This window comes from Squalius cephalus (assembly GCF_949319135.1).
Source record: "Squalius cephalus genome assembly, chromosome: 22".
Taxonomy (NCBI): Eukaryota; Metazoa; Chordata; class Actinopteri; order Cypriniformes; family Leuciscidae; genus Squalius; species Squalius cephalus.
This window is the reverse complement of record NC_137143.1, coordinates 22223168-22247902: the sequence shown is the minus strand read 5'-3', so window position 1 is coordinate 22247902 and position 24735 is coordinate 22223168. Positions and strand designations below refer to the sequence as shown.

General features: G+C 37.7%; 4 protein-coding genes across 7 annotated transcripts; 2 read left to right on the top strand and 2 right to left on the bottom strand.

Annotated features, from left to right (window-relative positions):
* The first annotated feature begins 1022 nt into the window (after positions 1–1022).
* On the top strand, positions 1023–18568 carry gata1a (GATA binding protein 1a). Of its 3 annotated transcripts, XR_013819633.1 has the most exons (8): positions 1023–1139; positions 2700–2907; positions 3287–3778; positions 3861–4006; positions 4499–4624; positions 4710–5009; positions 16249–16405; positions 17430–18568. XR_013819633.1 is itself a non-coding variant. In XM_079856475.1 (7 exons), the coding sequence occupies exons 2-6, from the start codon at positions 2700–2702 to the stop codon at positions 4992–4994; spliced, it is 1257 nt and encodes a 418-aa protein (XP_079712601.1). In that variant the 5' UTR covers positions 1023–1139; the 3' UTR covers positions 4995–5009; positions 16249–17644. The 3 variants fall into 3 exon arrangements, 2 of the variants coding, with proteins under 2 accessions (XP_079712601.1, XP_079712600.1); XM_079856475.1 differs by having other exon boundaries at positions 16249–17644; XM_079856474.1 differs by lacking the exons at positions 16249–16405; positions 17430–18568 and having other exon boundaries at positions 4710–5662.
* On the bottom strand, positions 6792–13570 carry adnpa (activity-dependent neuroprotector homeobox a). 2 transcript variants are annotated; one of them, XM_079856472.1, is made up of 4 exons: positions 13182–13570; positions 11442–11554; positions 11216–11305; positions 6792–11119 (listed from the first exon to the last, which is right to left on the bottom strand). In XM_079856472.1, exons 2-4 carry the CDS (start codon positions 11547–11549, stop codon positions 8420–8422), a joined length of 2898 nt encoding a protein of 965 aa, XP_079712598.1. In that variant the 5' UTR covers positions 11550–11554; positions 13182–13570; the 3' UTR covers positions 6792–8419. The 2 variants fall into 2 exon arrangements, with proteins under 2 accessions (XP_079712598.1, XP_079712599.1); XM_079856473.1 differs by having other exon boundaries at positions 11442–11551.
* Positions 14554–18166, bottom strand: LOC307149882 (DEP domain-containing mTOR-interacting protein). Its single transcript, XM_079856479.1, has 9 exons — positions 18081–18166; positions 17702–17880; positions 17419–17542; positions 16490–16668; positions 16128–16334; positions 15403–15540; positions 15150–15220; positions 14964–15068; positions 14554–14864 (listed from the first exon to the last, which is right to left on the bottom strand). The coding sequence occupies exons 1-9, from the start codon at positions 18161–18163 to the stop codon at positions 14739–14741; spliced, it is 1212 nt and encodes a 403-aa protein (XP_079712605.1). The 5' UTR covers positions 18164–18166; the 3' UTR covers positions 14554–14738.
* Positions 18569–19659: 1091 nt separating the features above from the next.
* Positions 19660–21225, top strand: mafbb (v-maf avian musculoaponeurotic fibrosarcoma oncogene homolog Bb). The gene has a single exon (XM_079856476.1). It carries the CDS (start codon positions 19951–19953, stop codon positions 20872–20874), a length of 924 nt encoding a protein of 307 aa, XP_079712602.1. The 5' UTR covers positions 19660–19950; the 3' UTR covers positions 20875–21225.
* Positions 21226–24735: the final 3510 nt, after the last annotated feature.

The following is a 24735-nucleotide window of genomic DNA, read 5'->3' as shown; positions in this document are numbered from 1 at the left end:
TCATTAAATGGCAAACATCTCAGGTTTGGAATGACAGGAGGGTGAGTAAATGAAATTTTGGTTGAACTATATCCTAATGTAACAATATATTAGCCTATATGCATGTTCAAGTTCTAAAATAGGTCCTTATGTAAATCAATAACCTGGCCCTAAAGGATTTGCTTCTCTGGATCTCATCCCAGTTTCCCTGAAAATTATAAATGCACAATGGTGGAGGGAAGTTGAAGGTGTTTTGACTGTCAAATGACAGTGACAGTCTAAGTCCTGTGCTCAGGCAGGCCGTGCTGCGTCCATATCTCTGCCCATGATTGCAGCATTTGAGTTTATTTGCATTACTGTTCTTTGCTGAGCTGCACCAGGGAAAAGTGCTTTTGCATTTTCATTTGCTTTGTTCACAGTCACCGTTTCCATTTGGACTGGTCTTTGTTACTTCTTTGTGCCGTATTAATTCCTGAATTTATTGTGTATGTGCCATGGCGTACTTGCTGCTCTATGATTCTTTTTTTACGCATCAGCGTTCCTTTATCATTGCTGTGCTTGAATCATATGTATGATATGTTTATGGTTGTTGTAAACTAAGGTTTCTCATATTCTCTGTGGGATTTTCTCAGTCAGTGAGCTGTTAGATTTCCCTCTTTATCTTTATTTATACGCCAAGCCTTTTTATATAACCTCTGGTTTGTGAGAACGCATAGAATAACTGGTATAATTTAGCATTGGTTCTGTTCTGGTCAACCAAAAAGCTCAATAACTGATTGATGTTTGAGTGTGATATCTGAATGGTAAACAATTTTGTGTTCAAAATCATGTCCTATAGCACATTCACAATCATAATGGTCAAGAATATTTGATACAAACCACCATTGTTAAAGTGATCTATACTTAGTTGCTGTGTCAGCTGGAGATCTGCCATAGAATATTCAAAACTCTAAGCATGGCCGTATGGTAGGAGTGTCCAAAAAAGTACCCCAACCCCACCCATTGGTGCCCTACAATTTTAAATGAAGTTGCTAGTTCCTAAAGGCTGAAGGAGATAAGCAAGCGAGCAGAGAACCAGTAGACTCTCAAGCCGTCCTCCATGATCTGTGGTGTGAATCTACTCACCTGATAAACAAAGATACTCAATACATCACTTGCAGGTAAGTTCTTCTGTACAGTGCCAGTGAAAGTGTCTCAACATTACTCACAAAATTATTTTGTGTTTAGATATGGAAGAGAGTTTTTTTCTTATTTATTTAATACATCTTTAAAGTTTTCCAAATATGTGATATACTTGGTTCTGACATTACAGTCTAGACTTAACTTAATCAATCAGTGAACATATAAACCAATAAATAAATGTGTGCTGTTTGCAATATTTTTTTATAAACGTAAACTTGTATATATGATAATTCTTTATATGAATTATTATTTGCTATTAAACCAGCACATTATAAAAATGAGCATTTAATAAATGTATTGCTTTCTTTATTTAAGAGCTTGCAACAATAATGAGCCAAAAAGTGGTGTTAATTATTAGTCAAATGTAATTTTCCCCTCATTTTATTCAAATTGTATTGAATTGTTACTATTATCCAAATTCCAATTTAAACAAAAATATAATTCGGAATGTTTTACTGCCTTTGTTTGTAACTGATTTATATTAACGTAGGCCTACAAAGAGATATAGCCTAATACATAGGCTATATTAACGGTATGCTATATTAATATAGGCTATTACATACATATATTAAATATATTAATAGTATCAATATACTATATTTCTAAATTTAAATATATTTGTGTAAAATAGGTCGTTCACTCTTTGATTCAAGATTCGTTCAATAATTTCCCATTGATCGCACAGCATTATGTTAATATAGGCTACACATCAAATGGGCTGAATTTTGTCTGATACTTTCAGTGTGTGCAATCATTTAGACTGATAATGATAAAACAGTTATCAGGAGAATATGCGATAGACCTACTATTCATAATCACTCAAGATGGACGGTTTTTCTGTTTAACGTGATAACATGATTGACTGATGGAAATTACAAGAAAATATGTTCCAATATTTATGTTAATTATGTCCATATATCCAATCATATTTAGTTCAATTTAACAAAATTGTTTTGTGAAATTATAATGTCTGTTTGTAGTTGAGTACAATTATTATCTAGTAACCTAATCGAATTCTTTTACACAGCCGCAAATTTTGTTCGACGTTGGCTGAAAAAAAAAAAAAAAAAAATTACAAAATTTATTTTAAAAAAAATTAAATGATGCTTCAAGACTATTTTTCAGGACAGATATTTAATCAATATTGATCTTGCTCGACCGTTATTCTGTTTTTCAAAGACAATATATGGTCTTTCTGTTAATCTTTTAATAGTCAATTCCCCTAAGGGATTGAATGTTGTTGTGAGCTAATGCTAACTGTTATGAATGCCTGTGAGAAATTCAGACATGCTGTATTTTTAGTGCTGACTTTTTGCCACAGTCAAATGAGGACCTTTTAAAGGGAAGTGTGACAGGCCATACTGTCTAGATACCTAAATCAAATATTACCTTGTCAGGCTATCTGTTAGCATTCCCATTCATCTTGATGGCAGTTGCTCAGCTATAAGGATTGTGAAAAAATATTTTAACTTAAGAATTGATTAAATTCATAATTCTTTCAAAACAATTGTCTGAACATTATTTCTCCCACTTGTAAGATGGAGAACTCATCTGAGCAGTCTCGTTGGGTGTCCCCCAGCCTGATCAGTCCCGACCCATTAGCAAACTACACTACAGAGCCTGGTTTACTGCCACCCGGTGAAGATGATGAGCCCTTCTACTCCAGCTCTGAGGCTGACTTACTCCCATCTTATTATTCCTCTAGTGTCCAGAGTCGAGCCTCGTCGTCTTACAGACACAGTCCAGGTGAGATCCTCACTGCTGTAGTTCAAGTGAAATGTGCCATTTCTGCATCACTGAATGGTATTGCAATTATAATAAGAGATCAGTAGGAGTTGTTTGAAGACATGCAACCATTGTTTCACTGGTTTCCACACCCCCATAAAACGATAGTTCACACAAAAATGAAATATTATTTACTCACCGTTATGTTTTTTCAAACTTGTATGACCTTCTCTTAGTTTTAATTGTTGTTTGTCCATATAATGAAAGTCAGAGGTGTCCAATGTTGTTTTGAACCCCATTGTCACTGCTTAGACAAAAACAGTTGAAACATCCTTCAAAACTATCAATATTGAGATACATTATAGTCAAAATGTGTTACTTTTTTATTCCATTGAAATAGTTCGCCAAGTCTACTCCTCTCCATCTCTTCTGGGAAACATCCAGTGGCTGGACAACTCCGTAGGCCACTCTCTAAACTCTTCCTATAACCCCACATCCACTGTCTGGGCAAGCAGCCCATTCACAAAGACACCTCTCCACCCTCACACCACCACGTCCATCTACCCAAACAGTGCGACCTCATCTTTCACATCCCCCAAAGAGGGATTCCCTTCCCCGAGTCATGATGGGAAGGAAAGTCCCAGGCTCCAGGAAGTCCTAAAAGCCGAGCGCCTGAGTCCCATGGGTGGAGGGGGAAGCAGCTTTCTCAATCTGAGTTCAGCCGCTGGAGGTGTGTATGGTCCTTCTCCACACATGCTGAGTCCATACGGATCGTACATGACCACGTCACAGGACTATAGTTCAGCAGCACTCTATTCTAGTGCTGGACCCTGGATGAGCCCTTCGTCATACTCACCCAAACTTCGCAACAAGATGAGACTTTCGCCACCAGGTAAGTCAATTTCCTCTAGAAATGATTGAGAAATTTAAAATCCTGCATGATTCTGAATATTAATTACTTTTGAATTTGGCAGAGGCTCGTGAGTGTGTAAATTGTGGTGCCACTGCCACCCCTCTGTGGCGTCGAGATGGGACAGGCCACTACCTCTGTAATGCTTGCGGACTGTACCATAAGATGAATGGCCAGAACAGACCCCTCATCAGACCAAAAAAGAGGCTGGTATGTAAAATAGTTTAAAAAACAGGTGATAGTTTGTGTTTTCATCAAGTCAAGTCAAATTTATTTATGGAGCACTTTTCACAATTCACACTGGTTCAAAGCAGTTAATACTTATAATACCTTAAGAAATTCATGGCTCATTTTGCATAGTAGTAGATTACATCTTGCTGTAACACAAGCAATCAAGCATTTGAGATTTGCTATATAGTATATATTGCTTACCGTGAGTGTACTCTACTATATGTACGCAGGTAAAATAGGATGTACTATATATCCAACTATATATTGCTGGGCATGCATAATATAGTTTTATGATATAGCAATCAAGCATTTAAGATTTGCTATATTGTGGTATGTAGTATATTCCGTTTTACATGAGTGTACTGTATGTAACTAGGTTTATAGTTATAGTTAGGGTTATATATTAATGAAATCATTCATTATGTGGTGATTATATCAACTTTTTGACAATAAATTCTGCTTGTGTGTCAGATTGTCAGCAAACGCGCTGGAACGCAGTGTGCCAACTGCCACACAAGCACTACGACACTATGGAGACGCAATGCCAGCGGCGAGCCTGTGTGCAACGCCTGCGGCCTCTATTTTAAACTGCACAATGTGAGTATACACATTTATACTATATTTACCAGAAGGAAAAATGAATAACTGCAAATTTGAATATCTCTGTTGTGCCTTTTTGCAGGTCAACAGGCCCTTAACTATGAAGAAGGATGGCATACAGACACGGAATCGCAAGGTGTCTAACAGAAACAAGAAGGGCAAAAAGGGCACAGTGTCAGAGGTTTACCCTGATATGTCTCACATCGTACCTCCTGATGAGCATGTAGGACCCTACTCTCTGAACCCAGGACCGCTCCTGTCTTATAGCCACACTCCTCATCTACTGCCCCCTTCCACCTTGCACTCCTCTCCCACTTTGTCCTACAGCCACCACCCAAACTCTGGCATGATGCCCACACTTGTGTGAAGGTTGGACCATGAGGCATGTACATTACGTTGTAGATATAGTAAACACACTTCTTGCATAAACGCACCACATGATTTTGAAGCAGTTATGTAGTTTGAATATCGGAACAGAAAAACTTGGTAGCTGAAACTCACCTATATCATATAATGACATATGTAAATATTTATGATTTTAGGCCTTATTTTATGTGCTATAATCATACTATTATGATTTATTTTGAGACATTCAATAAATGTCTTTTAATTAAATGTTTTGAGGTACAACAATGTTTTTTTTTTATCTTACATCCACTTTATTTTTAACATAAGAGCGGGAACGGCCATTTGTATCTTCCAGTGGCATCTGCTTTGTTATTTTAGCCGTACAAAAACAGTGTGTTATGCTGCTTGAAATTGCAAACTGGTATTTGTTGTCATATAATTTTCATTCACTGTTGTCATCATAAACACACTGGTTTGTAGCGCAAGTAGTTTTACTGTACTTTGTTATTCTTCTAGCTATTTACCTTAATGGCTAATGAATCAGAAGTCTAGCACATTAATGGAAAATTGATTGTGCATTGCAAAATAAGGTGGATAACACCACCTGTAAGGCTCAAGTAACCCCTCATTGACACCAAACCAGAAATGTGATCCACTTAACAGTACCTTACCATCACTTTTATTATTAAAATAATAAAAAAAATAAAATAAAAAAAAGATCAGTTCTGTGGGTCAAAAACAAATAATTTTTAGTAATTTACAGAAATATATAAAACGTGCACGATTAAAAGGTACTGAAAATATATGTATATGCACACAAACCTCTATGATTTTTAAATTTGTTCAATGATGATTTATAAATTAATTTTATACATTTGTGCGACTTCCAAAGGTGAGCACTTTCAGTGTGGTGACGGTATTTAAATTTCGCAAACTGTTTTAGACCTTGTGGTTTGAAGCTCACTATTTGGTCTTCATGTCACTCCAGCTATGCAATAATAGTGTCATTGTCCATTCATCCACTCTGGAGAGGCTTTAACAATTGATCTGCTTTTGGAGCATGAACATGCAAATGAAACACTTTCCATAAAGTTGGCGGAGAGCGACAAAACATTTAACCAAGCTTCCACTTGTGCCAGGTCCTAAATTTAGCTCACACGGAAAAACTGTTATATCTGTGTACACAACGCAACTGCAGGTCGTGTGGCCCAGATGCTGGTAAAATAGATATATGCTGAAAAACAATTGGTCTGACACACATACTGTCATAGTATAGTGAATTCAAATGTTCTGTAGGTATGCAGGTGTTTAGTATGAATACATTCACAGACATACTACATCCGTTGACATTGGCCTTTGACCCATGTGTTCTGTGACCACATATACAAAAACTCAAAAAGTAATTTACTCAGATGTTATCTATAGCACCCTTTTACAAGGTGTTGGGAGTTTAGTTTAGACTAAGGTGACCCACCTCTGCAGCATCACCAGAAATCATTTACTGTTCTTGTATCAGCTTCCAAATTACAAGACTGCTTAAAGCATCTCTTAAATTTAAATAAACACTTATTTAGTACACATTATATGGTTTGGCTTTAATAGTAGTTGGGTTTTAAAGACTACAGTTTTTTTTTAAACTCATAGGAAAAATGTAAAAGCAACTCGAGCACCTGCAATTTTTGTTCCTCAGCAAGGCCTTAAAATAAACCACATGGAGGATGGAGCAATTCCAGAAATACATAGTTATTTGCATACTTGCATATACTGAGGTCAAATCATTGCATGATTGATCATTAGTCATGTGCAAAAGTGAAGAACAGATCACATCTCACGTGGAACCATGAACATCTGTGGATGTCAACTATGAAACCTAGCTGACTCATTCAGAAATGGTTTCAGAAAATGCTTAATTTGCAAAGGCTTACATAAACTAGTAGTTCAATCTTAAATATTAACACTATTTGTACATTCTAAAAATAATAAATCTGCCTTTTATAGTGACACAGTGACTACAGCTTTAGATCCTGAAAACATCTATGCACAAATATCAAGGGCTTGATAAATAAAAGACAACCTTAACAGATATATGGTTTGTCCCTGTTTGAAACGTTGAACAAGCAAACTCTGAGTGGCAGGTGGGTATCTATTTTTTCTGTTTTGTCCTCACTGAGTTTATCTGCTGGGACGGCCAGCCATGTATTGGGGAAATGGTGACAAATGACTGCAAGAGATTAGCAACCACAGGACCAGCAGAGCAAATTCAAAACAACATCCGTTACAGTCCTTCTGTCTCAGTCTCTCTTCCCTCACAAACTTGCTAATACGAACCACATATGATACATGTCTACTACTAAATCTTATATAAAAGGTCTACTGAATCAGTGCATTTTCAATTACAAACTTGCACCCAATACATTCAAATCTATACCCTTTATGAATGAAACGGCACACAGGGCAAATCTGGCATATTTCGCAAAAATAAGTCATACTAATGATGTAATAAGAGTCTGTGCAAAGACTACACTGTTTTTCCCCACTGACATTAGTCAAGCTAACATGACCAACAACAGGTTTTAGAACTGCTGAATTGGCAAAATGCAGCTGCCATGAATAAGTTATGTAAATTAAAAATCTGTATTATTGAATGACAGTGATCTAATAGACAGTGACCTCTAAGGGCAATGTGGTGTCAATACAATAGTCAAGAAAGATGTCAACTGTTAAGTACACATTATATGGATTTTGTTTATTTGTTGAAATAATACTAATGTGTAATAATAGGAAGAGTTACCTTTATTGAGTGATTCCAGTAGGAAACATTTAGCACAACCAAATGCTCAAATAGTTCAAATATTCCAGCACCTGCTTCACTTTGCACTGAAATAGTGGTCTGCCTATTACAATATTATTAAAACTAAGTAAACTAACTAAAATGTACATGACAAAACAGGTCCTACTGAAAGGATTGGAAATCAGATATTTGGCTCAAATGGGAATTCCTGCTTTTTGTTAGTAATACAATTGAATTCAACATTTTATAACAACAAAAAAGAACATTCAAGCACTTGACTGTAAATTACACGGTCCTTTTATTTGATCAGGAAAAAACAATAGACCTATCAATTTTGTTACAATTCCAACAAGTGTATGATTAAATACAGAGAACAGTATACAAAAAAAAGAAAAAGAAAATCTCCAAAGACAACAGGGTCAGTTGGGAAAAAAAGGATACAGTATAATAGTTTTCCGCTCTTTGACAGCAGAATTGTTTAAGAGTAAACAGTACTTTCAGTAAAAGTGTGTAACTCCTCCGGCTTTACATGTTACAACTCATATTCGTTCACATCATAACGTTAAACTGTCACCCAAATGTGAGGTAAAAGCTCTGACCTACAAATCTGGGCCTGGAGAGTTAGAGAGCAAGGGGACCATCACCACAAGCCATCATCTACCAAGCAACCCCACCTTCTTCCCTTTCACTTCGAATCGCCCCGCTGGTCTGTAGTGGGTCTCTTCAGAAGACATGCTGCCTGACCAGGTAGCTTCGTCAGGACTAGAACCTGAAACAGAGCCATCTAGACTTTTTGGCCCAACTCTGGGAGAACTTCTGCTCCCCCTGACACCTCTTTCACAACGGAAGCGCTCTCGCAGCAATGTCCCTTTTGTGTGGGACTGAACTACCGAAGGCCTTAACACCGCAGTTTGTTGATTTAGATTTTCAGTAAGCATCACTTCTGGCTCTGAATCACTGTCAGAGTCAATGGCAATAGGTTCTGAGGATGATCCGGGGCATGGCTTGAAGGCACAGTTGCTTTGACTACTTTGTCCAGTGTTTAATGGCTGCTTTTTCCCCTTTAAGTCTGCAGAGAAACCAACTGGAGACTTCAGCCTAAATTTTGAGGTCCTTGAGAATCCGCTTTTTTCATCGTCGTTGACTTTAAACAGACAGTTGGCGTCAAAGCTCATGTCATGCTTAAGCTGGCTCACTGCCCGCATGTTAAAGCCTAGTAACACAACAGGTTTGCGGGTTACTAAGTCTCGGTCACATGAGCGCCGATGATTGGCAAAATGGCTCGCGACATCTGACTTCCACAACCAGAGGCTTGCAGCAAGTTTCTCGATCTCTCGTTGGGAAGGGTAGGGATGCCGATTGAAATACGCTGAAAGGAAAGCTTTCCGTGCTTCGTAGGACTCGTCACCATGGCCTTTCGGATCTAAGGCCAGCACGACCGGCTCTCCTGGCTTCTCAACAAAGACTGTAGGGTAATACCTGGACTGGTCTACCATCTTTCTTCTCTTGGGGTCTGATGGATCCGGGGTAACTAACTCACGTTTGAGAGCCCCAGCTCCAGGTGAACGCAGTCCGCACGTGATGGGTTTGGTGCCTTTGGGGGTCTGGCAAACACCTCGGCAGTGCACCAAATGGAGCGTGATGGTGGAAGCCGTCATGTTGCTAGTGTACACTCCCAGGCAATGGATGCACTTGTAGGTTAGCTTCTTCTCTACAGGGTGCAGCGTTTGGAGTACCTGATGACGATCCCGTAAATGATGGGCTAGGGCGTCCGAGATGGGACCTTTGAGAATAGTGAAGCATAGTGGGCAGAGAGTTTTACCAACTTCTTTCTTTTGCGACACCGAAGACTGGGACATGTTTCGGACCACAGAATCACTTTGGGTATCTGGCTGCTTTGCAGCCATCTTTGCAGGCTTGGCCATGGTGCTGTTTTGTGGCTGTTGATTGGCAGCTGAAGAGGCTTCAGGGTTCTCCTTCATGTTGTAGGTGGTTACAATAAGCTGAACATTTTTGGGACTTCCTTGTTGAAGCGTGAGATCAAATGTGAGAGGAGAACCAGTTTGCGGAATCCCTGGCTCGTTAGGGTGAGCCAGCCGCTTGTGTGCTACAATTTTCTCAACTTCGTGAAATGTGGAATGACATTGCGGGCATGATAGCCCATGCACTAGCATATGGTTCAACAAAGAGTCGCTGGGTAGGTAACGATTACAGTACAGACACTTGCTAGTAAAATTGTGGATCTTCATGATGTATTTAGCCATCGCCCTCACCTTCTCCGCCTGGTGTTCCTTTTCAAAGTGAGCACTATATGTGCCTTCAGGGAAAAGTTCATTGCAGATGGTGCAAATCTTCCACTTTTGTGTTTGTGAGGTGTTCAGAGCATTGGCTGCAGCTTTCTTGGCCTGCAGTGACGTCAATGTGGCAGTAGCAGCATGCACTGATGAAGAGAGAGGTAGGCTCTTCAGTGAGGGGGAGAAAGAAGCTGAATGTGCATTAAAGTGTGCAGCACCATGGACTCCAAAGCTACTAAGTTGTTTTCCTGCGTGTGACTGGGAGACCACACCAGACACAAAAGCTTTATCAGGTAGTGTAACGCGCACTGGTTGACCAGGCATGGAGTTGCCTGCAAGGCTTTGCTTGAAATGGTTGCCGACAGGTAACCCTACCATTTTAGGCATACTGAAGCGATTTATTTGAGGTGTCTGAGGACGCACACCAGGAGTGATCGCAACACCCCTTTGGATTAGGTTGGCCTGGGGCCTCGGCACTATGACATTGGTGTGCCCGATCATAGCGGTAACTTGATGGCCAATGCGCTCATGGAACTCAATGACGTGCTGCACCAGTGCTTCATAAGAACGAGGCGTAAAGTGGCAGCTCTTGCAGTGAATTCCATGACTGTTGCCAGGGGTCTCTACACTGTTTTCTTGCTTCTCTGAGTTTTTTCCCAAGTAAGGTGTGGTCACATGCTGGAAGTGTTCCCTGTAGATATGCCTGCGCACCACATTGTACAGTCTATCTCGATAGGTGCACTTCTTGCAGTAGTACACTGGGAGCTCCTTTCGATCGCCTAGCAAGGGCTTGTCTACCCGCATACTGTCCCTAACCGCTACTGGAGCGCCGTGAGAGACAGCGGCACCCTGGCGTACCATATTGTGAGGCATATGGAAGAGCCTGACATGAGTTTCCAAAGTCCTCTTGTTCCCACTGTATGTGCAATATGAGCAGTTAAGAAGGATTCGGCTCTCGAAGTCTTCTCTGTGAACATTGCGGAAGTGGTTTTTGTAGGCAGAGAAATACTTGGAGGCAAACGGGCAATCTGAGCAGCAAAACTGCTTTGTTCTGTAGTCCTGCAACATTTTAGAGACAAAGCAGAATTACAAAATGTTTATGTAATGTGAAAACATTTTTTGCTTAGAGGACTTCTGTTGCAGTGGCTGACATACCTGTGACTTTGTCCAGGATGAATCCCACATACAAATGTCAAGGTAAAATTGATTCATGTGAGAATCACTGGGGGTAACATCATTGTAGTCCTACAGGAAAATGGACAGGAAATACCATCAGTGAAGGTCTTAAGTGTATGCATTAACAGAGCAGATGTGTGTGTGTGTGTTTAATTTGATGTTCAATATGACTGCGAAACATATTTGCAAATTAAAAAATAATCACCTCCACATGCTCTTTGCAGTAGTCAAGGCCAATGTCACTGAGAAGTCTCTTGACTTTTTTCCTGGCCTTCCTCAATCGAGTGAGGTTATTCACTGGAAGCTGAAACATCTCTTCTATGTATAAAAAAGAAAGAAGAATATTAGTTAAGCTCTCAAGCAATGTTTATGTTGTGCAAACCCATATATACTAGTTATGCATTTTATGTTATGGATGCAGCATCATGCAAAAGCAATGGTTTTCAGTTACTATTTTCATTGTAGAAACAGTCTATTTGCAGTCAGCCATTAACTTATTCCAAAAGTTAGTAGTATTTTGCGGTTCATGTGATCTCTGTTTCTACATGTTGGCCCCAACTTTTTTTAGCCTCATGAGAGTGTACATGACAAACTATTTTAAAGGAATAGTCCACCTAAAAATGGAAATTTGATCAACTACTCACTCTCATATCGTTCCAAAACCATTAAGGCTTTCGCTGATCTTCGAAACACAAATTACATGACAAACAATTTTAAAGGAATAGTCCACCTAAAAATCTCAATTTGATCAAACTACTCACTCTCATATCGTTCCAAAACCATTAAGGCTTTCGCTCATCTTCGAAACACAAATTAAGGTATTTTTAATTAAACCTGAGAGATTACACAGCCCCTCCATTGAAAGTCCATTATGGCAAAACTGTGACACTTCAAAAAGTTCATAAAGAGATCGCAAAAGTAATCCATGAATCAAGCAGTTTAAACCAAGTCTTCTGAAGAGACACTAAGAACCAATGAGGTTTGTTCTGTGTCACAAGCACATTTTAGCTTCCACAAGAACCAGTGAGATTTGTTCTCATAAGTTTAGCAAGTAAAGTTAAGCTTATTTTACCCCATTTAATGTGTGTTTTTGAAGACTCAAAGTTTTTAGACTTTCAATGGAGGAACAGAAATCTCTCAGGTTTCATGAAAAAAAAAAAAAAAAAAAAATCTTCACTTGTATTTCAAACATGAACAAAAGTTAAGGGTTTGGAATGACTGAGTAAATGATGACAGAATTTTCATCTTTGAGTGAAGTAACGATTTAAGTACTATTCATGTAAACAATTCAATCATGTTAAAATTTTGAATGTAGAAAAAACATTGTGAATAGATGCTAATATTTTGTTAGAACAACAACAACTAAAGTATTAGTATCTGCTTGTATCCTGTTTTATGCATCTTAATGCATATACAGTAGTATGAAATATAATTTCACTAGGTGTTAAATTTTCCATCAGTTACGGGAAATGAATCAAATCAAACTAAACACACGTGCCTATATACAGTCAATAGTTTGGTAGATTTTGCAGAATGTAAACAAACCACTTTAAAATAAACCTAATTAATAAAATTGCATGCCGCAAATGCAGCCCTGCAACTGGGCCAGTTGCTCCTATGAATGCAACTCCACTAAACAATACAGGCCACAGCAGGCCTTTTGATGGGCTCAGCAAAATAATACCCCATTTATTTTGACAGACTACGTTTGCGTTGCCCTTACCCGCATGTACAAACTTTGCAATGACAGTAAAGTGCATCTAATTTATAAATAATTTTGTATTTCTTTTTTTACTTTTGCGATAACATGGCAATTCTTACTGCATGCACACATATGCAATTAGCACGTTAGCTTAGCAACGGGATGTTTGATGTGCACACTGAACTCCACACAAAAGCACTGATGCCAGAGAAAGAAAAACAAACGTTTATAATGGCATATTACCTGCTTTTCTTCACGGTCTCGCATCGAATTCCTTTCAAGAGTTTCGCTTTCGGACCAAATTAATGGTTGGGGTGAGAGGACAGAGGCAGATTGTGGTTTATTCGGCCCGGGCAGATGCTGCAGTCTTTCGCGCCGCTGCTGCCGCCGGTGGATTTAGGCAACTCATCCTGAGAATCCGCACCATGTGTCCTCAACTGGATTTACACAGACTACAGGGCAGTTTCTATTGGTCCTATGAACTTGTTCTTTAATTCACGATTTGGATAGCCTGTTGTGTCAATTCAATACAAACACTGGGTAGAAAAAATACTTTTTTTTTCTTCTCTTCGAGACTGTACCACATACCAGCCCAGCCTGTTCAAAATGGCGGACGGTTGCAAGCGGAAATGACATATATTTGTGTAAGGTTCAAAAGGGGCCACACTGATGTCTGGTGGTCATTCATCAACGCCACACGAGACTAACCAAGTAGGTTTTAAGTAGTTGATTCGCAAAAGAATTGCACAAAGTGTAGCTTTTGTTCTTGATATTTGCTTGGGTTCACATTATTTGAGATTATGAAATTAAGATGCACTACAACACCTTGGTAAACAGTTTCTGCTAAAATACCATATTACAGTAGCTACTATATCAGTTTAGAATGGTTCATTTTTCACTGGTGTTGGTGATATGACTGGTTCAATGTCATCAACATTGACAGTGGTAGTGTAAATTCCAAGACTATCTGCCAGCCTAAGAGATATTGAACCAAGTGTTTGCTATTTTCTAAATTCATGTTATAGATCTTGTGAATGTTTCATCCATGAATATGTTTTACTTTAAAAAACTAATTTTTGACCTTGTCATTTTTAATCAAAATGTCATAACTAAACCTGGAAAAGCGGAGAAAAAAAACCCCTTAAAAACCACCCTTCCACAATTGACTGCAAGCTCACATTTAGATCTGCCTCCATGCAATCAACATAACTTAACAAATTTATGGAGGATGGGGCATTTTATGGAGGATGGGGGATTTTATGGAGGATGGGGGATTTTTTTACATTTTTAAAAATGCCCCCAAAATTAGAGATATGGCGCAAAAATGTCCTTGTATGAGTTCTTGTTTTTAATATTTATAACAGGATATAGATGCGGTTTTTCCAAATACCAGCACAATTGAAAATGCGATAGTCTATTGATTTCATACAACAGTTCAACAAACAAGAAGTAGTTAATATTATTGTGATAGTTAATAAAATGGTGACTTTCATTTTAGAATTAGAACATCATTGTCTATTTTTGAATGATGGGGCCCTCCAATTGTTTCTTTGAAACAGGCCTCCGAATTGCAAACGCCGCCTCTGTGTAAAACCAAAACTCCAAGCAGACATGTAATGATTGTAATGATTTCTTTATTTTAACCACCAAATAATATTTTTTCCCATTATATTATATTATTATATTAGAAGATTTACATGATATAAGGAGAAAAAATTATTGCACATCCTTCACCTAGCACTACACATAGTGACTCATTTAAAAATGTATAAAAATTTTTTTTATTCCATCTATGCCGAATTAATCCAGTGGTTGCATCACTTCCAAAGTAACAAAACGGGGTCCGGTCATCACCAGCTTTGAGAGGGTACGATAGTCCAGGTGAAGCACACTGCGTCCATTGACTTGGCACACAAACTGGCGTACCTAAGCAAAAAAAAAAGAAAAAGAAAAAGATTGGAGACCAGCTGATGATGGATTCTAATTTTCTATTGTGTAAGCAATGTGTTTACGTGTTATGGACACCTTAACTCCTGCTGCCGCAGCAGGGCTTCCAGGATCCACCGCCTGAACATAACAAGGTGATTTTCCCCGTACTACAATGCCCCAGCCTAGGTCATCACCGAGGATCTTTAATTAAAAAACTCACATTAAAAAACTGTAGTTCAAGGTTCTTTTCATGGCTAGCTGAGCATGATATGCAAGACTTACCGTAAGAACTCTTTTTATATAAGGAGCACCTGGAGATAACAGCTCCTCACAGGTTACATGTCTTTTCAGCACTGTCAATAACAATAATACACTTATATGTTGTGCTCAGAATTTGGCAACAGATAGAATAATGTCACTAGTTTTATTTTTGGCAATCTTTTAATACCTTTTCTCCTAAAAAAAAAAAAACTTTGAAATATAACAATTGTGTCTGTAACAAATTTTCAAAAGCATGCACATGCTGTCCTATAACCTGATGTAGGATTGCATCGTACTGCAAGAGCAGCGGTAAGAGAAACAGTGAGTGGGTATCCACATGAACTTTGCTGCTGGTGGGTCAAACTTCCACAGTGTCCATTTGTAGGCACATTTAAATCCTTAGCAGGTTCAACTGGAATTAGAAATCAGAATTATGAATTAGAAATGTTTATTCACGCAATCTATTTTCGAAAGAAGTGTATTATGTTCATCAAGGCTGCATATTAAATCAAAAATACAGTTATATACAGTATATATATATATATATATTTTTTTTTTTTTTTTTTTTTTTTCTTCAGTAATTTGCTCATATTGTTATATTGGCCGAATGGTAGTCCAGTATAACATTTTGTTGTGTGTCTGGGGGTCCATGAATAGTTTGGGGTTATGAAAGAGGCCTTTGGTGTAAAATAAAATAATGAGAAACCCTAGGTTAAGGAGCTAGCTTGCTGACACAAAGGTTGCAGGTTGCATATATGGATGTGCACGGAAATGTTGAGTTACTGCGCTCATTATGCTGTGATATCTCAGCTGTGCCCTTGAGCGAGGTACTTAACTTCATATTGCTATATTGCTCCAGAGGGGGCTGACCCAGCAATTATTGTGCTGAAAGTCACTCTGAATAAATTTAGCTATTTGCCTAAGTACCACATCTCAAGCTCTAACTCTCCATATCAATGCATGGAAATATATTTGTAGTATTTTTGATCATTTTAATACCAGATAAGAAGTCACTGTTGCTCTCAGATGGAGATGTTTTGCGCAGTGTGAAGGGACTGTCAGCATGATCTTGGTTATGCTGTGTTATACATTCAACCTCTTCATTCTCTGTCTCGTGCAGCAGTTCAGAGAGATGGCGCCGCCGGCGAAAGTTAATGCAGAATTGATACAGCAACCCGCTATCAAAAAAGTGGTGCTTCAGAGAGACTGCAGAGTGAAATGAAGAGTGGAGTGTTTCAGCAAGGCAAAGCTTGAAGAAGTTATTGCTATATACTCAGGTATGTTGCATTAGATTAACTTCACAGGAAGTGCATTTTGACTTCATGGCAAAATAATACACACACTATCATAATATTTCTTACCATGCTGAATGATATCATGCTCTAGTAGGGCCTTGCAGAGATCTAGTCCTTGTCGCCGACTCTCTATTTCACCATTCTGTAGCAGCCAATCAATTAACATGTAACCAGGGAAAGAACGTTCATAAGCCACTTCCTTTTCCTGTCTCAGCTGTAAGATGGAGTCTTTGCTTGTAGTCAGACTGTAAAAAGCAACAGATGAATTTTGATACAGGCATTTTGAAAAAGAGACTAATAATGAAAATACTTTTACAGCATTTATTAATGTAGGTTAATGTTTACATTTACTACTACACAACCATTCAAACATTTGGGGTCGGTAAATTCTATACTCCCACCAATGCTGCTTTTATTTGATCAAAAATACCATAAAAGAGTAATATTGTGAGATATTATTACAAATTAACTCTATAATTCTATTTTAATATAATTTGTATTTTATTCCTGTGATGGCAAAGCTGGATTTTCAGGAATCATTAATATGCTGATTTGGTGCTAAACAATTGCGCTGCTTAATATTTTAGTGATACATTTTTTCAGGACTCTTTGATGAATAGGAAGTTTTAAAAAGCATTTAGCCTACTTGAAATAGAAATGTTTTATTACATTATTAATGCCTTTACTGTCCATTTTGAGCAATTTAATCATCCTTGCTGAATAAAAGTATTATTGTCTTTCAAAGAAACCCTTACTGACCCCAAACTTTTTTTAGTACACTAATGTATTAACAAATGTTCTTTGTAATTTGTTATCAAAAAATAAATAAAAAAGATATACCAATTCAGAACAGACTGAAGGTCTTGAAAACTATTGGACAACATAATGGACTGGGTGGAAAGTATATTATGTATAGTGTTAATGAGGAATGACTGCAATTTAAGCTAAATTAACATTTAAAAATTTATTTTTTACTTCCCGTGAAAATGTCTTACTGTTCATACAGCCTCTGTCCACGCATGAAGATCTTAACTTCTATGTTGAAAGGAAATGTGCCATCATCTTTTCTGAATCTGTACAAGTATTTGGCATCTTTGAACACGGGCCACTTATCACACACTATTAAGATGAGAAAATTGTAAAGTATACATTGATACAATCTGTTAATTCAAACACAAAGAGTCAAATAAATGGGTCCTAATATGAGACAACACAGAAAGCAATGACCTTGCTGTATCATATTCTTTGTTATTTGGTGTACAGTAAATAATGTTCTACCGTGATGAATGATATCATGGTCCATGAGGTACTGCATGAGCTGGACAGCAGTTTCTCGATCAGGCACTTCTTTATGAGCAATCAGCCAATCAATTAACTCCTGAGCCACAAAACAATTCGGGTACGTTCGCAAATGGTGTCTGTGGTCCTTAATCAACTTGCTATCATGTAGTCGTAATCTTCAAAACACAAATTATTAGAACCGTTATTTTGTAAAAAATAATAATAAATAAAAATAACAATATTTGGCTACTGTATAACAGAATAATGTTTCCATATTCAACAAATAATCAATATATAATAAAGTCTTGCAGGTGAGATTTATAACTGTGTAAATGTCCTCCTGGGACTAAACTTTGTGAATATATATATAGCGTACCTTAGCTGTTCTCCGGCAATCATTACCTCAGCTTTTTGGTGTCTTGTCATCATTGTACTTTGAATGTTTCCCAGTAGCTCCATGAATGTTCTGTCAAGGCTCTGCTTTTGTGCACTTGTTTTCTTCGCTTTATTGGTGCTTTTGTGTTTACTAAATATACAGTGAACCGAGGCACCAGTTTTTCAATGCTTTGAAATGTTGTGTATACAAATATACAGTCTCTCTCTCTCTCTCTCTCTCTCTCTCTCTCTCTCTCTCTCTCTCTCTCTCTACATCCTTGTCACAAGAACTTTAAATATTTTCCCAAGTTTAGGGTGACTTTACAGCCAACCTTCTCCAGATAATACATTTAAAAGCAGATGCACTGACTGATGTTGTCTTAACTGTACATTTTGTAAATGTAAAAATTACCTACGTATCACATTTTGGAAAACATATCAGCCGTTTCACACAATGGCCACATGGTGTCAGTAAAAGAGTTATCAGAGAAACATACACCATCATTCTGCATGAGTTTTCTGAGGATCTTCTAACCTGGGCTTATCATTGGGTCCAAATACCATCTTAACTTATATTGGCTCATCTCAAAATTGCTTCCAGTTAGGTGTTTAAACTTTATTTTCATTCTTACACTGTCTTACATTGCTGAGGGGAGAGGAGTTATACAGTTTTTTGTTTAGTTTTTCACTGGCAGCGTGAATCTCACAAAACTGAAACACGTCCAGGTATCTCACGCTTAAATCATCTTCATTTTTTTGCATGCTCATTACTGCAATGCAGTTTTTTTTTATTATTATGATACATTGTAAAAATACAACAATGAAAACCTGTTAAATTAAACAGCAATAGACATAGCAATAAAAATGTAATATACTTGTTAAAGTTATGAGGATTTTTTTTATAAGTAAAGCTACAATGAATAGGGGAAATGGCATTCCCAGACTTTTTAGATGTTTAGATTTGATTTAAGAAAGATTTTATTTTTGTTATCTGTCACGTACATTGGAGTAGCCTACATTTTTATGTTGCATCTGATGTTATTTAGTTTATGCTTATAGCCTTAATTTAGTGTCATGTGCTACCCTGATGGTCTTGTGTAGACTGTGCTCTCTTTTTATTATTATTGGTCACAGTTGCTGGAGAGGCCAACTTTAAAGGATTGTGTGTCCTTCCGTTTCACAAGCCAGTATACATTTTACAATGACGATCAGATTTTAGCTCAAATGTAGGCTATATTTAATAACAATTATAGGAACTGTGAAATATAGGCCTACCAAAACCGTACAACAATACTGTAATGCTTGTGACTGTCAGATCAGTATACTGGAAAGTGTACTGTGGTAGTAGCTTGTTTATTGCACTGCCTTTGAGTAGTCTACTTATTTAAATATAATAAAAAACAATAGGCATATTACAGTGAGAATCATATAGCCTATAGCTTACTGAGAATCAACCCTGAAAAACTTGAAAATAAAAAGTATGCTAACCTTAATAATAGGTTTCTTTTTCGTTGAACAAAATACTACTTCTTGTTTTTTTTTCTTTTGATTTGAGGTAAATGTAACTTGGACGTGTTTTGGGGAGAGTGACAGCTGTGATAGGAAAGAGGGCGTGGTCTCGCTGCGCGGCTGCTTTTAAAGCAGAGTGATTTACTTTCTTTTCAACATACATCCTGCGCTGGTCAACGAACGAGAGACCTAAAGGCGAAAACCTGCTAACTTTCCGTTGGCTAAATCGTTCAGGAGGGTGGTTGAAAGCGGTGTCTTCACATCCAGCTCGATTTTATAGCCTAACTGGTGTTTTCAGAACCTTAATGCAACCTAAACCACAGTAATAAGTTGTTCACTTCATCGAAACATCAGCAGAAATCATGACGGCGGAGCATCATGGTCTTCTAGAGCTGGCAAAAAATCAGCTGAATATGGACTACGGTGACTTTGACATGAGGTTTGACGTGAAGAAGGAGACTGCAGCTTTGGGACCAGAGCGCTCTTTTATCCAGCAGTGCGGTCTACACGTGCCAGGCTCCGTGTCCAGCACACCCGTGAGCACCCCGTGCAGCTCCGTGCCTTCATCGCCGAGCTTCAGCCCGAGTGGACAGAGAAGCAGTGCTGACGATCTCTACTGGACCCTGAGCACGGGGACTTATCCACAGCACGCAGATCCACACTGTCTTGAACTAACACCCGAGGATGTCCGGGAAGCCTTAAGTGCGAATCTCATGCATGCACACCCGCCTCAGCTCCACCAGGCAGAGATGGAGGGATACAGGAGCATGGGTCAGTTCCACGCGCCGAATGTGCATCAGTATCATCATCAGCAGCAGTACACCGAGCTCGGCCACAATCCCGGCTTTGCGCACGGCAAAAGCATGGATCAGTTAATGCAGCATATCGACTGCAGCTCATCTCAAGGCGCGACGCACCTGAAGTCCCACCATCAGACGCACCACAGGCGCAGCGAGCGCGCGGAGAGCCGCTTCTCCGACCAGCAGTTGGTGTCCATGTCTGTGCGCGAGCTCAACCGACACCTCCGCGGCATGAGCAAGGACGATATTATCCGCCTGAAGCAGAAACGCCGCACCTTGAAGAACCGCGGTTACGCTCAGTCGTGCCGGCACAAACGCGTTCAGCAGAAACACACACTGGAGCACGAGAAGACGAACCTCGCGACGCAAGTGGAGCAGCTGAAGCACGAGCTCAGTCGGCTGGTGCGCGAGAGGGACGCATATAAACTCAAATGCGAGAGGCTAGCTGTCGGAATGAACTGCCAGAGTAACGGACCCTCGGAGTAACGTGAAAACCCATCATCGCCCGAGTTTTTGCGGTAGTTCAAAATGTATTGAGGATTTCTAAAGTTTCTGATAAAACATCTTAAGCCAGAATAAGATTGTTTGCTGGTCTGATGCCCCAAACCCCTCTAAAACCAGCTGCAAGACCAGCAAACCATCTTATGGTTGTTGTTTTTGTTTTTGTCAGCGGAGGAGAAAGTTTTAATTCTCTTATTCAGTATTTTATATTTTCACTCGACCTTATCTCTGACATGTCAAGCTGGTTTTGATAATGTATCTTTTATCTTTTGAGTTTTCACAACAGCCTCCATCAGCCATCTCAGCTATGCAAATGACATTTGACCCTTTTGGCAATAGATGCATTGCATTGGTGTTTTTGTTTGTTTGAACATTTTCTATATCTTTCATTTGTTTCATTAATCAGTTGTACCATTCTCAAGAATTGTTCCTTGAAACTTTTGAAGAGTAAATGATTGTGATATGCATTGTTACCTCCAGAATAAATTTTTGAAGCAAAAAAAGTCTTCGAGTTCCCTAATCTTTCTTACTTTCGTATGTAGGCCTACCTCATGCGAAGGGATGTTTTATATGTAACCCATCAACCACATTGTTCATAAAAAGTCAACACAGATTGACCTGAAACACACACAAATGCATCAGCACACACACATAAAATATCATGTGAGCATAAAAAAAAACCAGAACGCAGGTATGTCTACTTGCAGCAACCTTTGACCTTGCTTAGCGGCTGTTTCCTGAGACAACTGTGTTTCTAATGACTCGAGAGACTCGGAGAAGAGCTGCACGGCACTGATTGTACCAAGGTGGAAATAAGTTTAGCCCTCTAACCTCTCCTTAAGAGGAAAGCAAAGGCCATCCATCCGAACTGTCGCTTCATTTCTCTTGTACTGTATAACTCCAATAACAGCCCATTATGACAAACTTTACAAGAACAATGAGTAATCTAAACCCTAAATGACGAACAGTGTGTAGCTTAGAACATCTGCACTTTTGGTAATGAATTAAAAGGATTTAAATATGCAAATCTAAACTAGGTAAACTAACTAAAAAGTTAATGGAATAAGTAAAGCAGCACTTTCCCAACACTGACATAAATAGATCTTGTTATTTTTTGTTTACACAACTCTCCTTTTCTCGGGATCCAAACAACATGTGTGGCAAAACAGCCTTTAACCCTCGACCTTGTTGTCAACTGCTCCTTAACAGTTAGTGCAAGATTGACCTTTTTGTAATGACGTGCCACCTGTGCAATGCAGGGTCACAGGTGCAAAAGCAGTTTTTCACAAAGCTACAGATTTATGGTCTCTTTCTCATCCCATTTAGGCGAGAATGATTGAAAGCATTGTGGACTCTGATCAATAAAAATTGGAATTTAAGACTCATCATGACTGACATTCACTCAGATCAGTTTTTTGTTCTGTAATGTCTGCTGTGGATGTTTCACAGTAATCATCATTCCTCGGGTTGCATTTATATGACAAGCACTTTATATATAGGTAATTCTATATCATTGGCGTTTTGTTTTTCTATACGGTGCTCTTCTTGTAGTGAGAAATGACTCGTGAGGCATACGCAGTGCAGTTGTATAAGTCACTAACAACCTCTCTCCCTGCGCATGAGATATTGTGGCTAATGTCTGAGCCCTCCCCTCCTTCCCCCACTCTGCCTTAGGTCCATTGAGTCAGCACTCTACCCAAGGTGTCTGCTTCTCTGTGGCATCAGAGGGTCACTGAAATACTGAGGCAGGAAGAGACCAAGAACAAGCAAAAGCGCAAAAACAGTGGCTTTTTTACTTGTAAACATATTCTGGTTGTAAAACGGGTAGTTGTGATTTGATCGGATGAGCCGCGCACATAAATGCACACCTATGACCATTATTGTGTATATTTGTCTGCTTGCTACGTTGTTCGGGAACTGTAAACAACTTTAAAGTTTACAAGTTTTTAAACTATATTATTTGGCAGAATTTTTATTTTTATTTTGTTTATTGATTATTATTACATTTATACAATTTATAGTTGCATTTATGTTATCAATTTTCTGTCACAGCAATATGATAAAATAAATATATATTTATTTCATTTATAATTTTAATAATAATATTATTATTATTATTACATTTATCATTTTATACAATTTATTGTTGTATTTATATGTTATCAATTTTCTGTCACAGCAATATGATAAAATAAATATATATTTATTTCATTTATAATTTTAATAATAATATTAATATTATTATTATTACATCTATAATTTTATACAATTTATAGTTGTATTTATATGTTATCAATTTTCTGTGACATCAATATGATAAAATAAATATATATTTCTTTTTTAATATACATTATTACATATACATTTACAATTGCATATATTAAATATAATATTAGTTTAATATAGTGATCATTTAAAAAAAAAAAATATAGCCTATATATATAATAATGAATAATATTTAATGATATTGATTAATTATATTAAAATTAGAATTACTTTGCCTTGTAGAACATTTTACATTCTAGCATTCATTTATATTATTCATTTTTATTTATAATTGTATATATTTATTTCATTTGTAATTTTAATATAATATACATTATACATATAATATTACAATTATAAATGAAATAAATATATATTATACAATTCTAAATTATAATATAAATGCATATTATATTAAATGTAAAAATAATAATTATACATTTTATGTAATATACATTTATAATTTAATTTACAACTGTATAATGTAACCTATATTTATTCTAATTCTTTTAAATTAAGATGCATTATATGTAAATATTTTTATATAATTTACATTTCTAATTTTATATTAAAATTATGTTATAATATTGATTAATCATATTAAAATGAGAACTACGTTGCGCTATAGAACATTTTGAGTTCTAGCGTTTCTTTTTCTTTTTTTTTTGTACATTCGTCCACCTGCAGTTATAGTTCAGTACCCAAGTAAAATCCTCTGGCCGAACACTGAGTCAAAAGTGCCTGATCTCTCAAGCAGAACTTGGCTGGTCAGAACTGGTCTGTTCCTGCTTTCAGGCTGTTTTTTAGTGTGGATAATACCAATGTCCTCTATCTCTCTCACCCCTCACGTGAACAGCAGCAGCCGTGTGGCAGTGAGGATGGATGGGGATATATGGAGCTTCCTCTTTCACTTCCTAAATAGGGGTCTGGTCAAGTGACTTTGTTCAAGAGTGAGGGGAGATGAAGTGAAGGAATGCAATGCGGCGGTGGGGTTAGTGGTTTCCGCTCAGGATGTCCACTTGTTTCTGAGTTTGGAGCAATGACTAGTGGGGGTGTTGTGATTCGTTATGATTTACCGTTCACAAGCACTTTAAATCAATGAATCGTCTCAGTTTCGGTAAGTTCTAGGAACTGATTTTACTACAACAATATGCAGCAGTGTAGTGCTGGATATCAAAGTCAAACCTGAAGATTAAAAGGATAGATTTAATTAACATTCTACTCACTTTCGAGTAGACTTTTTTGTTCGTCGGGAATAAAAAAAAAAAAAGAAAGATATTTTGAAGTATGTTTTTTGATGAAAGTCAATGGGGTCCAATGTTGTTTTAGACCCCTAGCTTTCATGGTAAGGACAAAAACAAGTAAGTCATACGCTTTTGGAATGACATGAGGCTGAAATAATAATGACAATGATGGGTGAACTAGACCAGCATTTTTAGTATTTTACTGCATGCATTCTAATAGGTTTTGCAACAAGTGGAAACTTAGATTTATGCAAGTGTCTTGTACATTTCTATCGAAGAAAACCTCAGATAAGCAGATGCTAGCTGGTCTCTTGTGCGTCAGAACTGATGACAGCAC